Source organism: Erinaceus europaeus, chromosome 3 (assembly GCF_950295315.1).
Source record: "Erinaceus europaeus chromosome 3, mEriEur2.1, whole genome shotgun sequence".
Taxonomy (NCBI): Eukaryota; Metazoa; Chordata; class Mammalia; order Eulipotyphla; family Erinaceidae; genus Erinaceus; species Erinaceus europaeus.
The window spans coordinates 116,993,622-117,011,133 of record NC_080164.1 but is presented as its reverse complement, the minus strand read 5'-3'; the positions used below and the strand labels follow the sequence as shown (position 1 = coordinate 117,011,133).

At 45.2% G+C, this 17,512-nt stretch overlaps 1 protein-coding gene across 4 annotated transcripts in view; it reads right to left on the bottom strand.

The window, feature by feature from the left end:
• Positions 1 to 17,512, bottom strand: part of AFF1 (ALF transcription elongation factor 1) — a 195,127-nt gene that overhangs the window by 80,876 nt on the left and 96,739 nt on the right. For 3 of the 4 annotated variants that reach the window (XR_009548989.1, XM_060187776.1, XM_060187778.1), the window contains exons 3-4: positions 12,007 to 12,130; positions 9,344 to 10,270 (exon numbers count right to left, since the gene is read on the bottom strand). Coding sequence is in view for 3 of the 4 variants with exons in the window: in XM_060187776.1 (XP_060043759.1) it covers positions 9,344 to 10,270; positions 12,007 to 12,130 (1,051 nt within the window). In the remaining variant the exon portion in view is untranslated. The remainder of the gene's footprint in view (positions 1 to 9,343; positions 10,271 to 12,006; positions 12,131 to 17,512) is intronic. The other variant, XM_060187779.1, reaches the window with a different exon arrangement.

The following is a 17,512-nucleotide window of genomic DNA, read 5'->3' as shown; positions in this document are numbered from 1 at the left end:
TTTTCCTTTTGTTGCCCTTGTTGTTTTTATCATTGTTGTGGTTATTATTATTATTGTTACTGATGTCATTGTTGCCGGATAGGACAGAGAGAAATGGAGAGAGGGGAAGACAGAAGGGGAGAGAAAGATAAGACACCTGCAGACCTGCTTCACCACTTGTGAAGTAACTTTCCTGCAGGTGGGGATCCAGGGGCTCGAACCGGGATCCTTACACCGGTCCTTTGCACTTTGCTTCATGTGCACTTAACCTACCTGACCCCCTATCTTAACTTTTTTAAAAAGGAAAAAAATGCCAATGCGCAGCTTCCCCTCTTGAAAGCAGACATGGTAGAGGTGTCGAGAGTTAAGGGTATGGATTCAGGACAGCTCAGGTCTAGATTCCTGAGCCAGCATTTAAAGGTCTGAGTCAGCGGGGACAATGCATCTCTGTACCTCCACACGACACTCGGTAGAACAGTGGTGATATAACTGCGTATAATGCATGGGATTTGTGTGAGAAGTAAATGAGTTAATCCAAAAGCATTTAAAACAGTCCCTACTATAAACGGTGGTGAGTCGTTCCATATTACTTCCTGCAGTCTGACTATACTTTGCTCACTAATGGGACATTACAGTGAAAATGCCCTCGAGCTCCTGTCCCTTCCTCTAGCTCCCCTTAGTGCTAGTGGGTATTCAAGAATATCTTGACTAAAAAGGGCAGAAACCCCAAATATAAAATGTGACTCCTTTTAGAACCAAGCTGTTCCTGACAGAAAGGAATTTTTAACATTCTGTAAGCATGCCAAGATTATTCGATAATAGGAAAAAACTTTTTTTTTCACAAGTTAATATATTCTCAGGCATGAAAAAAATGTTGGAAGAAACTTAAGGGACTCTAATTCCAGTTTAAAAATCTGTTAAAAAAATATTTTTTTTAAAAAAAAGCCTTCCTAAAAATTGTAGCAGCAAAGTATTTGCTTTGGGGTGAAGTGCTCCAGAAATTGAGCTGTAAAGAAGGGAAATCCACCCAGTTCAGTCTGCGAGGATGGATGCAGGCGATCTGGACAGTCTGGTGCTGGTTTCGCTTTCTGATTCAGTTGGATCTGGGATCTGAAGTTTCATATCCTTGCCCAATATGGATTTTCAGAATTTGATTATTTGTAAGTCGGGACAAAAAGACCAAAGGTGATTTAGCTGGACTACAGCTAGAAATAGGACCTTTAATTACTTAAATACTGAGGTCCTTAGATTAAAACAGTAAAGCTTGAAAGCTTTCAACCAAAGGGATTAAGGAGATTAGAATGGACTTGACAAATTACTGGGGGGGGGGGGAGTAGGCCGAGTTTAAAGGGTATGGGGGGAGATAAGCAGTTAAAGTGAACAGGAAACATGTGGACTCTGATCACCCCCCATCCCCAGGGTGAAGGGGGAGAATAATCAAATGCGTGACTTCTGCAATTAAAGAGTCATATCAATGTAAGAATAGCTGTAACAGTTGTGGAAAATGTGAACAAGAAGCAGGATTAACATCAGGATTTGGTGATTGGGAGGGAGAAACGCAAGGCCAAAAAAATTAATTTGTTATAGTAACAGGAGCCAGGATCCTCTCTTGAAAGGAATTCTGCTCAAATATCTCTTGAGTATTGGCCATAGCCACCAAACAGAGAAAGGGAAGGAAAGAAAGAAAGAAGAAGAAAAAAAAAAAAATCACTGCAATCACCAACAGGACCTCGGGAGAGCTGCTCTTATGTCCCTGAGGACTATCAGTTGGCTCCAAATAAAAGGCAATTAATCTGGGGCAGAGCCACCGTGACTCTGGCGGCTGGGAGAGCCTGGGAGAGAGAGCACAGCACGGCAAGGGTTGGACGTGGGCGTCTTGGCAAAGACACAACCCGAGGGACCCAGGGGGGAGAACCCTCCACAAACATCTCAAGTGTGAAAACAACCAGGAGGAGCCGGAATTGCTTATCCTGGTACCAAATGTACTCCTGGCATTGCGAGGATGACAGAAAAATGAAAACATACAAGGAAAACAACTCTAGCTCACAGCTCCCCCCAAAGATCTTGGAGGTTCGACTACAGGCTTTTCTTCCTGGGCTGCTCAGACCAGAACCAACGGTACTCTCTGCACAAAGGGAGGGAGGGGCAAGCTGTCTTAGAGCTTTTACAAATTTGCTTGTATAGTGTAAAAAGTTTCCTTCAGGGTTGGGGAGACAACATGATGGTTCTGCAAAAAAAAAAAAAACTTTCCTGCCGGAGGCACCAAAAGTCCCAAGTTCAATCCCCCTACATCACCATAAGCCAGAACTGAGTAGTGCTTTAGCAAATAAATAAACAAAGGATGGAAGTTCAAGATCCCAGCCCCCACCTGTAGTGACAGAAGAACTTCATCAGCAGTGAGGCAGGGCTGTCTCTCCCTATCTCTCCCTCCCATCTCAATTTCTCTATCTCTATCCAAAGTAAAGAAACAAATATATTTTTAAAAAATAGAATAAATTTTAAATGGTTTCAACTTTAAAAAGAGATGGATGGGGAGTAAACCCATTACTTCACCTGCTCTATCATTTCAATTTCCATTCTGGACAGCCCCCCAACATACTGTGTCTTCTGTACTGTTCTCATTCATATCCCCCCCCCAAAAAAAATTTCAACCCAGAGCAGCAAGACCCTAGCAGTAACAACAAGCTACCAGAATCTGAAAAAATAAGGGTGGTGCTAGTCTGTGAAAATTAAAAAAAAAAAAAAAAAAAATCTGACTTTTTTTAGTCCGACTTTTTACCAAATTGTAAATATTGGTCCAAAGGTGGAGAGAGAGAGGAAGAAGAAGAAGAAAAAAAAGAGGGGGGGGGGGGGGAGAAAAGCACATTCTATAGGCAAAAGCCCAATCTAGCCTTGGGCTATCTGTCTACAGTTTTTGCCTTTGTAAGTTCTGTCAGTCACTTGCTAGTATTTTTTTAACTTCTATATTTAGAATTTATGGGGGGGGGGTGCATAACAACATTTCAACTGTCCTTAAGCAAATACAGCTCACTGGTGATTCACTATTTCTCACAGATTGGAAACACTCTGCTTAGGACGCCCCACCTCCTTGGAGAATTCTTTATGTGGATTGTCTCTCTGCTTTGGTGGTGATGATGCCCTCACAGAAACATTGAAGTCATGCACATCTGACCAACTCTGCAGTTCAAGGAATCTCATTTACATCTGTTCTGCTACAGCTCTTCTGAGGGAATTGTGATGATGGAGGGAGGAAGGAAAAGTGTATAGATTTGGTCCTGCTCCAGCTCTCCTTCTGGAGCCTGCTTTCCTGTTCTGCTCAGGAAGTCAGCCTGGTCTGTTCTGCCTGCAGCCTACAGGGGACCTGCTAGCACCACCAGCATGGGCTTCTCTCCCCATGGCCTGCTCTTAGCTCTACTGGTAGCTTTCCTCGGGAGAGTGAGATGCAGAGCCTGGAGCCCACCAGCACACCTGTGAATCAGCATTCACTAGGATGGGCTTAGGAAGTTTTATTTCTAACTATTGGTATGCTTAGCAGACTCCTCCCTAGCCCTAGATGGATCTGATCTTAGTCCTCATGAAACCAAGTTTCATGAGGACTAAGACACCACAACTCATCAATAGCACTGAACTTCAAGCAAGAGACAGGCCACCATGCTGCCCACTGGGGCATATGAAGTTAGCAAGTGCTGTTTCCTCTGCTGGAATATTGGCACAGTTTGACCCCAAATACCTTTGCTATGATCCAAATGGTCATGTGCCCTTCCACCATCTGGGGACAAGGAGAAAAGACACGGACCAAAAACTAGGAATAGGACCTCATGACAACACGGCATGCTGGCACCTCGAGCTCGGAATCCTAGCCTCCAAAACCAGAAAAAACACACCTCAGCTGTGTGCAAAGCTCCCAGACTGTGGTCGTCTCACAGAAACCCACAGGGATCATGGCAGCCTCTTGAGACCAGGCAATGACACACCAGGTAGAACATATGTTTATCACGCACCGGAACCCAAGTTCAAGCCTCCAGTGCCCACCGCTGGGGGGAAGCTTCACAAACAGTAGAGCAGTGCTATAGGTGTCTTTCCCTGCCCCACCTTGAACTCTCTCTCATTAATAACACTTAATGAAATAAAAATAAACGGTAGTCGGGCAGTAGTGCAAGCGGGTTTAGTGCACATGGCGCAGAGCACAAGGACTGGCAGAAGGGCCCTGGTTCGAGCCCCCGGCTCCCCACCTACGGGGAGTCGCTTCACAAGCAGTGAAGCAGGTCTGCAGGTGTCTATCTTTCTCTCGACCTCTCTGTCTTCCCCTTCCGTCTCCTTTCTCTCTGTCTTATCTAACAAAGACGACATCAACAACTACAACAATAAAAAACAACAAGGGCAACAAAAGGGAAAATAAATAGATAAATATAAAAATAAAAATAAAAATTTTAAAAAATAAATGTTAATTCTTAAATAAAAAAAAAAAAAAACCTCTTACTTTTGTCACTTCTGCTGACCCTTCAAGTCTCTCCCTCAAGTAGTACTTCCTTGGGAATATTTCTCTGAGCTGCCCTCATCCCCAGTCACAAGGCCCTTCTTTTCTATCTCTAAAAATATTCTGTAGCTAGAATCTAGGAGATGGCACAGTTGGTGGAGCACTAAACTCAGAAGCATGAGGTCCGAAGTTCAATCCCCATCATCTTAAGTGCCAGAGTGATGCTCTGGTTATCTTTCCTTTCCTCTCTATGATGTATAATACAATCTTTATATATATATATATATATATATATATATATGTATGTATATTTATATCATTTTCTAAAGCTCTTACCTGTATACTTGAGTGGCTACTTGAATACTGTTGGATTTGTTTTGTTTTTATTTGATAAGGCAGAGAGAAATTGAGATGAGAGGGAGAGATAGAGATACCTATAGAGCTGCTTCACTGATTGTGGGGACTGGGGGCTTGAACCCAAGTCCTTATGCATCCTAATGTGTATGCTCAGCCAGGTGCTCCTCCATCTGGCCCCAAATACAGTTGGTTTTTACTAGAGAGTGGACGGAGGACCCAGAGCACCAGAACCAACCCACCACTGTCAATCCAGGACAGTGGGCCGTAGATGCAGTGTAGTTAGAAGCATTGAGCTGACAGAAGCTGAGTGGGGGTGTGGGGGGAGGACAGGGGAACCACATTTAACTGGATTCAGAGAGGTGGATCTGCAGGGTACAAGCGACCAGCAGATGGAGGGCAAGTGAACTAACTGCCTGTAGGCTGAGGTCATCTCATCATGGGGAAGTTCCTATTATGAAACGTTTCTGGGCTGGAGATATTAGAGCTAAATATGGAAGTCGGGAAGTATGTCTGCACATGTGGATGAGAGTGAGTCACTGGCAGCCACTTCACCACCCGGGGATGAGCTCACCGGGCCACAAGCAACAGAAGAGTCCCTTTCAGCGCTGCACAAAGAGGTTACACCACGAATTCACAGTGGCGGGTGACGTGGATCTTAGAAAGCAGATGGGGGGGGGGGGTTGTGCAGTAAAATAACTCATTTGGATAGTGCACTGTTTTGTCATGCGTGTAACCCAGGTTCGAGCTTGGCTCCCACCACAGTGAAGGAAGCTTTAGCACTGTGGTCTCTCTTTCTCTCTGTCTCTACCTTTGAAAAAAGCAGATGCACACATCTGGTAACAGAAGACATTCTTTAGTGTCATGAGGGGCCAAAAGGAGAGGCTGCTTTGTAGAAGCCAGAGGCCAGCAGGCCTCCAAATGTCACTGATCTGCAGGAACGCTGAGGGGGCTCACCAAGGAAGCAGGAACAGCAGCCAATCAACATCAAAAACAAGAATTCACAGGTCCCTTATAATCTTATGATCTAATTCATGCTAGAGCCTGAAATTATAACTTGTTTGATTTGTTATTTTTAAATTTCATGGACCAGCTATATAACCTAAAGTTAACAAAATAATTAATTCTAGTGGTGAAGCAGTGCTGCAGGTGTCTGTTTCTATCTCTTCTCCTCCCCTCTCACTCTCAATTTCTGTCTCTATCCAAAATAATTAAAAGAGCAGAGTGGAGTGGAGTGGAGTAGAGTAGAATAGGGAAGGGGAGGGAGGGGAGAGGAGGGGAGGGAAGGGAAGGGTAAAAGATATCAGGATGGATGGGGGTAAATAGCATAATGGTTATGCAAACAGACTCTCAAGCCTGAGGCTCCACAGTCCCAGGTTCAATCCCCCTCCTCCACCCACCACCATCATTAACCAGAGCTGAGCAGTACTCTGGTGAAAGAGAGAGAGAGAGAGAGAGAGAGAGAGAGATGGAGGGACGGAGGGAGGGAGAGGGAGGGAGAGGGAGAGAGAGAGAAAGGAAGGAAGGAAGGAAGGAAGGAAGGAAGGAAGGAAGGAAGGAAGAAAGGAAGAAAGGAAGAAAGGAAGAAAGGAAGAAAGGAAGAAAGGAAGAAAGGAAGAAAGGAAGAAAGGAAGAAAGGAAGAAAGAAAGAAAGAAAGAAAGAAAGAAAGAAAGAAAGAAAGGGATATCAGGGGTCAGGAAGTAGCGCGCCTGGTTGAAAGCACGTTACAATGCACAATGACCCAGGTTTGAGCCCCTGGTCCCCACCTGCAGGGGGAAAGCTTCACAAGCGGTGAAGCAAGGCTGCAGGTGTCTATCTCTCCCTCTCTATCTCAATTTCTGGCTGTCTCTGTTCAATAAATAAGATAATAAAAACTAAACTAAAATAAAATAAAGATAAAAGATATCCAGGATCCTCCCTGCTTTAAGACCAGAGGGCAAAGTGTTGGTTTGGTTCCTGCAGGGTCATCTGCATGTGAGGCAGTCCAGGCACTGAGCAGCAGGGGCCGTGCAGGTTGTCCAGGGGCCTAATGACAACATGCTGAGTGGGGCCTCCTCTTCCTCCTCCTCCCCCTACCTCTTGGGGGGGGGGGTACTTTCTCAGCCATCCCACCTCAAACTTTAGAACATCACTGGGCATCTGCTAGACAACACAAATATTTGCTAACTGATAGAAACTTGTCTCAGAACAATTTTAGCTGCCTTTTTTTTTTAAACTCTACTTCACTTTTTAAAAAAGCCATCACATGCCCTTATCTGTGTTTTTATTTTAATAGGAAGATAAATATTCCCCTACTTGAACAATAAAGACATGCCATTAAGCTCTAGAGTGAGAGGAAGAGGAAGGCTCCCTGGCCCCGGAGGAGGGAAGCGGCTTTCTCTGCCTCCTCTGCCCATCCCCCACCTCTCCTCACAACACAGCAGGCTCAGAAAGGGACTCTCCCACTAGAGAAGCTTCAGGACCTGGGGTCAAAGGTTGAGTTCTGCCACCTTGGACACTTCTAGCCCTCTTTTACTCCCCCCCTCCTCATTTTTCAAATTCTGAAGCACCAGGGAGTCTCCCACCCAAAGGGCTGGCTCTAAGAACCCAAACTTTTAAACCTAAAACTGACAACACAAAGGAACAGATTTCCTTCAGGAAGATAAGTTATCTTTCCAGCAAAGGATCCTGGGAGGCTGTTTTTTTTTTCTTCTTCTTCTTCTCCTCCTCCTCCTCTCTAGGATTTTTACCTTCTCACACTGGGGTAGATATCAAATCTCCCAGAGATGGGTATGCAAATTGGAATGTTTAGAATAGAAGAAATGGAACCACAGACTGAATTCACTGTGAGGGATGAGTTTTTAAAAAATTCACCCCAAATATTTCATTTTGCACTTAATGTTGGAGTGACTGGTGCTTATGTATAATCTCCATGATAGCACTCGTGCTCAGATTCTCAAGCACAATGCTGCCTTTTAGCAACAGGCAAAGAAAAAAGAATTTGTCATTGTTTACAAAAGACAGCATTTTGGTTCTAGAGTCACTATTGAATTCTGTGCCGGTTTTGTGACTTGCGCTCAAGGGAAATGCTACCACAATGACCACTCTTCTCTTTTTTAAAAGTGAGGAATATAAAAAATATTAGTTTCAGGCTGGGGAGACAGCACAATGGTTATACAATGAGCCTTTCAATCCTGAGGCACCAAATGCCCCGGTTCAATCCCCAGCTGAGCAGTGCTCTGGTAAGTAATGGTAATGATGATGATGATAAATAAATCAATCAGTTTCAATGTCTCTCATAATTTGTACACATCTGTACAAAGTTAGCCTCCAGCAGTTTAGCTAGACTTCTAGTTCTGTCCACCCACACCCTTCTTTTTATGATTTAGATCTTGAGAAAAAGTTGAGCTGAAAAAGTACTAACAAATGAAAATGTTTTTCTTCAATATGATAAAGCCAGTGTTCTGACAGGGAGCTAGCACAGTGACAGCAAACTAAGCTTGCATGCTTGAGCTCCCAAAGGTCCCAGGTTTGATACCCGGTGTCACCACACATCAGAGCTAATACCTCTGGTCTCATTTTAATGAAAAATAAATAAAATTCTTTTTATTTTATTTATTTTTATCACCACTCACTCCTGTCCCCAAAGGTCTGTGCCCCTATCCCCATCCCCATAAAAGTTAAAAAAAGAAAAAGCCAGTGTCCCTACAAACAAAACAGTTTGCTCCCCCTCATATAAACACATAACAGAGATTGGGATTGGGGTGAGTAAGGGGGTGGGGGAGAAAGACAGAAGATACACAAAGTAAAGACTGCTCAACCAGCACTTCCCAGGAAGTGTTAGGGCTCTAAGGCAGGGCTTTGTGCCTATATAGCAAGGAATGCATCCTACTAGGTGAACTACCTCCTGGCATTGTATGCATTGCTCTAAAAACACAAGGAAAAAGGAGGATGCCTGCTTTTTCATACATGGGGCCCCGGTGCAGTGGGGAAAGCTTCAGTGCTAGACTATCTCTGCCTCTGGCTTTTGGTCTTTGTTTGCCAGAGCTGTGACATTAAAATAAATGACACTTATACATCTCTCTATTTTGCTATCTAATTATTGATCAATGAGAAGATTTACACTTTAGTTCAAGCAACAGTTCAACATGTCATCATGGGGGGGGAGCATCGTGGGAGGGGAGAGAAACAACAGCAGAAGACTTTCCTGCCTGAGGCTCTGAGGTCCCAGGTTCAATCCCCACCACCACAAGCCAGAGCTGAGAGTGCTCTAGTAAAAAAGAAAAGAAAAATCAGTCAATACTAACCTCCCAGCTGGCTGTAGAAATAGAATAATGGTTGTGAAAAAGACTTTTCTGCCTGAGGCTCCCCAAGGCCCAGGTTCAATCCCCAGCATTACCATAAGCACCAAGAGCAGTGTCCTCGTAAAAACAATAAATAAAAACAAACATACCACCTCCCTGCCCCAAAGAATTCCTCTCCATGTACTCTTCAGAAAGCGCCATCACAGGTTTTCTTCACGCCAGAACTGCCCACCCTATGGCTGCACTCACCTCTGCAGACTGGGAAGGCATCTTAAGCTTTGTCAGCTTGGCTTTGGCAGGCACTTTTAAGTCGGTTTTGTCAAAGGTCTGTTGCCGGAAGTCTTCTGGGGGCAGCTTCAGCTCAGGGGACTCACTGGGGGCCTGGTCCTGGCCGTCCATGGGCCGGACGTAGGCCGTGGGCTTCTGCTGCATCACCAGGCTTTTGGAGGGGAGCGGGGGTGGGGGGAACGTCTGTGGAGGTGGCTGAGGGGGAGGAACCCCCAGGCTTGCCACGGCCACTGAACTGTCTGCAGGGATCTCCTTCTCAAGACCTTTGAGAGCCGGGTGCTTGGAATCCCTGGAGGACTTGGAGGAACAGTAGCCTTTGCTGTGACTGCTGTGTCCCTTGGTGCCTGCCTGCGTCCTGGGCAGAGTCTGCTGGGTGGAATGTAGCGGTGATAGAGGGGGCACTGGCGCAGGCAGGGTGGAGAGCAGGGGTGAGAGGGCCCTCCGGGGGACAGAGTCTGTGACCAGGGTGCAGGAAGCCCCACCAGCCCTTCGTTCGGCCTTCCTGTGGGGAGCAGAACCAGGTCCCTCCTGGCCCGGGCGCCCTAGGCCCAACTGCTGGCTGTCCTCGGGGCGGTAGCTCCTGTTGTGGAGGCCAGGCGTGGGCTCTACCCTGGGGTGCGCCATCTTTGGGGTATGACCAAGGCTGCCGACAGTCAGTGGTCCTGGGGCGGGAGTGTGGCTGGACTGGTGGTGGGTGCTGGGGTGGCAGGAGTGGGGTGTGATGCTGCTGCCCTTCTCAGGGACCAGGGGGTACCTTGGCCTGGCCAGCCTGCTGTCGGGGGTATCCATGCGGAGAGGATGGGACTTGGAGCTGAGGAACTCCTTCACTTCTTCATAGTTCCCCAGCATGTTCTGGATGCGGCTTGACAGCTCATCACCTTTTTCTGTCTGAGGAAAGATAAGGATGACAGCAGAGTTAGGGTGGTGGTGGTGCACCTTGTAGAGCTCATAGGTTACAATGTGCAAGGACCTGCAGGTGTGTGTCTGTCTTCCTCCTCTCTACCACCCTTCTCTATTTCTGACTATCTCTGTGCAATAAACAAACAAATAAATAAATAATTTTTAAAAAAACGAGTTTTTCTTTAGCTGGGGAGACAACATAATGGTTCTGCAAAAGACTCCCATATTTGGGGTTTTGAAGACCCAGGTTCAATCCCCAGCACCACCATAAGCCAGAGCTGAGCAGTGCTCTGGGGTGTGTATATCTGTCTGTTTCTCCCCCATCTGTATTTCTCTGTATATAAAGGAAAATAAAATAAAATAAAGTCATTATTTTTCCAGATGATATTGTGTCCTTTAGGACAAAATGGGTGGAACTGGAGGTGATGAGGCATAGTGAAATGAGTAAAGATGAAAGGCAACTACTGGATGGCTTCACTTCCGTGTGGAATCTAGAACATGAACTTGGGGGGGGGGGGGAATAGAAGCAAGAAAACTATTTCTAAGGCTTATGAGAACTATGGTGCTTATCTTTGGGAGGCGGGAGGGTGGGGTTTGTTGGTAGGTGTGTTGTGTAGCTATACCTTGACAATGTAACCTTACAATCTGGTGACTCAGTAATCACAAATTAAAACAAGAAAAATATTTTCCTGGGGCCGGGTGGTGGCGCACCTGGTTGAGCGTAAATATTATAGTGCTCAAGGACCCAGGTTCAAGCTGCAAGGCGAAAGCTTTGCGAGTGGTGAAGCAGGGCTAGAGATGTCTCTCTTCTTATTACCCCCTTCCCTCTCAATTTCTGGCTGTCTCTAGCCAATAAATAAATAAAGATTCAAAAAATTAAAAAGAAAAATATTTTCCTTTTGCCGGTGGGGGGGGGGGGGCCACACCTGGTAGAGCACACACGTTATCATGTATAAGGACCTGCTACACACACACACACACACACACGAGAAGCTTTTGGAGCAGTAGAGCAGTGCTGCCAAGTGTCTTTTCCTCACTCCCTCTCTAAAAGTCTCGTTCCCTCTCAATTTCTCTGTCCAGATCCTCCCTCTCTTCCTTCCTTCTACATAGAGACAGAGACCATAGCACTGAAACTTCCTTCAATGCAGTGGGGACCAGGCTCACATGTGGGTTGAGCACATAGCAAAGCAAGTGCACTAATCAACTGGGCTAATTTGCAAACCCAGTTTCTCTGTCATATCAAAGAAAAGGGAGGGACGGGGGGGGGGGGGGGGGGCGATGGGATAGGGGAGAAATGGTCACCAGGAGTGGTGGGTCTGCCATGTATGCACTGAGACCTAGAGAGAATCCTGTCATCAATAAAAAATAAAATTAAATCAATAAAAGTTTTTCTTTCTTTTATCTCTAATCTAAGAAAAGCCACCATTTCATACTGTTGGAAAAGAAAGGCCTGATCACTTAGTATGTAAGAAGCAGATTTTAACATGCCATGTAAACTTAAATGCTTTGCTGAGAAGTCTGTGGTGGACACGTTACAGTCTCCAATAACAATGCAAAAGAAAACCACAGATGTTGACTAACAATTTTCAGAGAACGTTCATATCTTTGCAAACAGAATCTCTGGGATAGCAAGTTACTCTGGTTTTCGCAGTTGTGACCTTTGTCTAGACAGTTAAATTCTGTGCTCAGTCAGGCATTTGCCTCTTCTGGGACACAATACATACCTTGTAGGGCTCGCCAAAGAGGGGGGTCTTTTCAGGAAATGCCTCTTTCTCCTGGTGAGCTTCCTGGTTGCGTCTCTCCTTCTCTCTAATTCGAAGCAGGTTTCTGTCTTCATTGTACAAACTGTTTCAGATGCCACAAGAGAAAAGAAACAAGGCAACACGTCAATATTTGAGTTGTTCTGCTCATGTGTACAACAGTGAGGGAGGCGCTTTGAGAGTGGTGAACTAGAGAAAGTGCAAGGCCCTTGATGTTCTGGGGGGACCCCGTGCTGAGCCCTCTTTTATAGGCAGTGGTAGAACACAGACAAGATTAATGGTATTTTTTGCTTTCAGCTTGCAAGACACCGGGTACAGTCAGGAGATTTTCCTCTGAGGGAGGCAGCAGGATGTGAACTTGGAAAGGCTGCTTTCCTGGATCAGAACTGTCCATTTGGGAAGATTAAAATCAAAAGGTTTATTTCGTAATTAAGATATTACTGGGTACCCAAAACGGCATATATTTTATTCTCAGCCAACTCTACAAGGAGTGCCTCGGCATGTAAAGCCAAGAAGGATCACTTTTAGTTCTCATTTCAGAATTCCAGGATGGGAAAATCTGAGTTAAGATATCATCTCTCGGGAGTCGGGCTGTAGCTCAGCGGGTTAAGTGCAGGTGGCACAAAGCACAAGGACTGGCATAAGGATCCCGGTTCGAGCCCTGGCTCCCCACCTGCAGGAGAGTCGCTTCACAGGCGGTGAAGCAGGTCTGCAGGTGTCTATCTTTCTCTCCCCCTCTGTCTTCCCCTCCTCTCTCCATTTCTCTCTGTCCTATCCAACAATGACGACATCAATAACTACAACAATAAAACAACAAGGGCAACAAAAGGGAATAAATAAATATAAAATTAAATTTTAAAAAAAGATATATATCAGCTTTCTGCCCACCTAGAAGTCTTAAACACACACACACACACACACACACACACACACACACACACACACACCATTAGGAGCAAAAAGCACCAGTCCTGGTACCAAAGGAATTAAAATGCATTTTGAGGGGTAGGGGAATCACAGATAGAAACCAAAAGTCAGCAGTAGGTCCACTCCCTCCTGACACAATGCACAATACCAGGGCTGGGGTCGGGCGGTAGTGCATAGGGATAAGTGCACATAGTGGGAAGCACAAGGACCAGCATAAGGATCCTGGTTCAAGCCCCCAGCTCCTCACCTGCAGGAGGGTCTCTTCACAAGTGGTGAAGCAGGTCTGCAGGTGTCTTTCTCTCCCCCTCTGTCTTCCCCTCCTCTCCCAATTTCTCTGTCCTATCCAACAATAGCAATGGCAACAAAAATGGGAAAATTGGTCTCCAGGAATAGTGATTTCATAGTGCAGGCACCAAGCCTCAGTGATAACCCTGGAGGCAATTAATTAATTTAATTCCAGGGCTGAGGTCAGGCACCCTCCCAACTCTCCTGGCCACTCTGCTCTCTCAAGGTTTCTCTCTTTCCTCCAGCCTCTCCCCATATCATGTCCCTCTGTCATGCCTTCTCATGAAAAGACAGCCTCACATCACTATCCATATTGTAAAGTCAAAATCTGCAGCTAGGAGACAGCTCGGTAGCTAGCTAAGCACAAGACATGCAGGCCTAATGTCCCAAAAGCCCCAAATTCAAGGCTCAAAGTCACCATAAGCTGATGCTGAGGGGGACTCTGGCCTCTGTCTCACAAAATTAAATCTTGAAAGCAAGGATCCCAGTTCAAGTCCCCAGCTCCCCACCTGCAGGAAGGTGGCTTCACAAGCAGTGAAAGTCTGCAGATGTCTATTTTTCTTTCTTTTTTAAAAAAAACTATTTCTTTTTTATTATTATTATCTTTATTTGTTTATTGGATAGAGACAGTCAGAAATCAAGAGGGAAGGGAGGGATAGAGAGGATGAGAGACAGAAAGAAACCTGCAGCATTGCTTCACCACTTCTGAAGTTTTCCCCCTGCAGGTGGGGACTGGGGGCTTGAACCTGGGTCCTTGAGCACTGTAACGTGCGCTCAACCAGGTGCACCACCACACGGCCACGATGTCTATCTTTCTATCTTCCCCTCCTCTCTCAATTTCTCTCTGTCCTATCCAACAACAATGACAGTAATAACAATGATAAACAAGGGCAACAAAAGGGAAAAAATAGCCTCCAGGAGCAGTGGATTCATACATAATGCAGGTACAGAGCCACAGCGATAATCCTGGAGGGGAAAAAAAAAAAAAATATATATATATATATATATATATATATATATATATATATATATGTATGTATGTCAGAAGTTGATGGCTTTTTATGTTGCAGAATAAATTTAAAAACTTAATTAAGCTGCCAAGAAAATTCAGCCATAACCTGCTGCTGGTCAGCGTGTGCAATTACAGGCTGCCTGCCAGGCGCAGCACAGGCGTCCTCTCTGACAGTCACTCCCCTCCCTAGAACCCCCTTGACTAAAAGTAACCAATTCTCCCTGCAGCCCCAAAGTGTTGGTGAAGCCTTGAATACTAGGTCCCATGTTCAAACCCTGGCATCATTCCATGTGCCAGAGTAATGCTCTTGCTGGCTTGCGCCCTCCTTCTTTCTTTTTCTCTCTTTCTCTCTCTCTCTCTCTCTCTCTCTCTCTGCCTGCCTCCCTCCCTCCCTCCCTCCTTCTTCTCTTCCCCTTCCCCATCCCATAAAGATCATCTATTTTTTAAATTTTTTTAGATTTATTTCTTATTCACTTTCATTGCCCTTGTTGTTTTATTGTTGTAGTTACTGTAGTTGTTCTAGATGTCGTCGTTGTTGGATAGAACAGAGAGAAGTGGAGAGGGGAGGGGAAGACAGAGAGAGGGAGAGAAAGATCTGTAGATCTGCTTCACTGATTGTGAAGCAACTTCCCTGCAGGTGGGGAGTCGGGGCTCGAACTGGGATCCTTCTACCGGTCCTTGAGCTTAGTGCCACCTGCGCTTAACCTGCTGTGCTACCGCCCGACTCCCGTGATAATCTACTTTTAAAAAAAGATTTTAAATATTTCCTAATAAGAGAGATAGGAGGAGGAAAAGGGGGGGACCGGGGTGGGAGTTAATAGCATAATGGTTATGCAAAGAGGCTCTCATGCCTCAGAGAAAGAGAGAGAGGGGGAGAGAATGAGAACTCTAGAGCACCACTCGGGTATGTGCCCTGCTAGTGATCAACCTTGGGTCCTCATGTTTGAGAGTCCAATGCTTTGCCATAGCCCTATCTCCTGGACCTCAAATATATTCAACCCTTTCAAATCCAGTCCACCCACCAAGCGTGGCTCTCTTGAGAACCACTAGTGGAATTACACTCCACCCACACCTGACTGTCCGTTTATTTGGGAGCTTTCACTGCCTCACAGTGCCCCGCAGCCCAACCCCAATCTACTGGATCGGTGAACCTCTTAGAGATGCAGGTGTCCGTCACACTGCAGGTTTCCTCAATGTGCTGCATGGGCGTGTGGCATGGTTCCCTTCCTCCCCTTTGCCCCAGCTAAACCATCCCAGCAGCCCTTGTTATTTCTCTCTCTCCTTGCAATCCACAGAAGCACACCAGAAAAAAAAAGTTTTAAATTACAAAACAGCCCCTATGTGTACAGTATACTTTTATAAACTTACTTGTAGTATAATATTTAACTCTGGAAGGCATGCAAAAACAATTAGAAGAATAACCATTAAAAAAATTAGCTACTTTCATGACTTTTTTGTTTTATAAAAGGAGCAGTGATGTGGTCTAGGAGGTGGCGCACTTGATAGGGCACTGGACTCCCAAGCATGAGGTCCTGAGTTCAATCCCCAGCAGCACATGTACCAGAGTGATGTCTGGTTCTTTCTCTCTCCTATAATTTCTCATGAATATATTAAAATCTTTAAAAAAAAAAAAAAAAAGGAGCAGTGATTTACATAAATGTTCTTTAAAAAAAATGCTACAAAGTGAATTATCTCTGTGTGTTGGTACACTGAAAAAGCTGAGGAAGAACTAAAAACTAGAGATTGACTATGAGGCCATTTTTACTTCATTTTTAAAAGATTAATCTACTTAGAAGCCAGAAACTAACTCACGGGTTCGAGTCCCAACACCACATGGGAGCACCATGGACAGCACTGAGGAACCAGCAAAGAAGACGGTGGGTTAAAACCTTGGCAATCTTCCCTGACCTTTCCCCTCAGATTACAAATAATACCAGACAGGCATTGTGCTGGGGAGGATCCAGGCTTTGGATCTCCATATGTAAATGGAAAAGTTACAAACACAGTTTAAACCTACCAAAATATTTCTCAACTGATCACTTCAGTATTATCGCTCCCTCAGTCATCAAAGTTTCAGATCCTTGTTGCAAAGCACTAAAAAGTTCCTACTGAAACACACGAGAAGACTCCAGTTTTAGAAAACCTTCAGGGAGTCAGGCACAGCAGGTTAAGCGCATGTGGCGCAAAGCACAAGGACTGGCGTTAAGGATCCCGGTTCGAGCCCCCGGCTCCCCATCTGCAGGAGGGGTCACTTCACAGGCGGTGAAGCAGGTCTGCAGGTGTCTATCTTTCTCTTCCCTTGTCTTCCCCTTCTCTCTCCATTTCTCTCTGTCCTGTCCAACAACGACGACATCACTAACAACAACAAAAATAACTACAACAACAATGAAAAACAAGGGCAACAAAAGGGAAAATAAATATAAAAAATAAAAATTAAAAAAAAGAAAACCTTTGGCACTGCTTCATATTCCATAATTCAAGGTACTTCCTGAAGCACTTCCCTGGGGGAGGAGAAAGCCTAGCACCATCTCAAGGCTTCGGGTAATTCAAAGCTTCCCCTCTTTGGGGGGAGAGGGGAGTTTAAACACCTAAACTAAGGCTTTATGATTATGATGATCATCATTATTATTATTAGATAGAGAGAAATTGAGAGGGGAGAGGGAGACAGAAAGGAAGAGAGACAGAGCTGCAGCCTGCTTTACCACCTGTGAAACTTTCCTCCTGCAGGTAGGGACCAGAGGCTTGAACCTGAGTTCTAATGCACTGTAATGTGTACGCTAAACTAGGTGTGTCACTGCCTGGACCCCAGTAAGGCTTTGTTAAGAGGCATGTTTGATTCGATTAAAGTCAAGACAAACAATAAAAGCTTTCTAGCTCTTAGGTATTCTAGTTTTCTTTCACCAATTCTAATTTTGTATTTTTTTTTATATAGATTATTTGTGAAAGAGAAAACTAGAGCATCTTAGGACACCAGGGATTAAACTCAGGACCTCATATTTGAGGTCCTCCTTAAACATGGGTGGTGTGAGTTTGATGAGGTCTAGACTGTGAGAGAAACTCTTATCTCACCCACACTGTGCTGGGCGGCTTTTTCTCTCAGTTCATGCACCAGACTCCTGGGCAGGGCAGAGAGAACAGAGAGACGGAAGTGACCAGGATGCCATAGGGCAGGGCATGGCCCTCATTCATCTAGGTTGTCTATTTGCAACTATTTCTCCTTGCAACTGGCAGGGTTTTGCCTGTCTC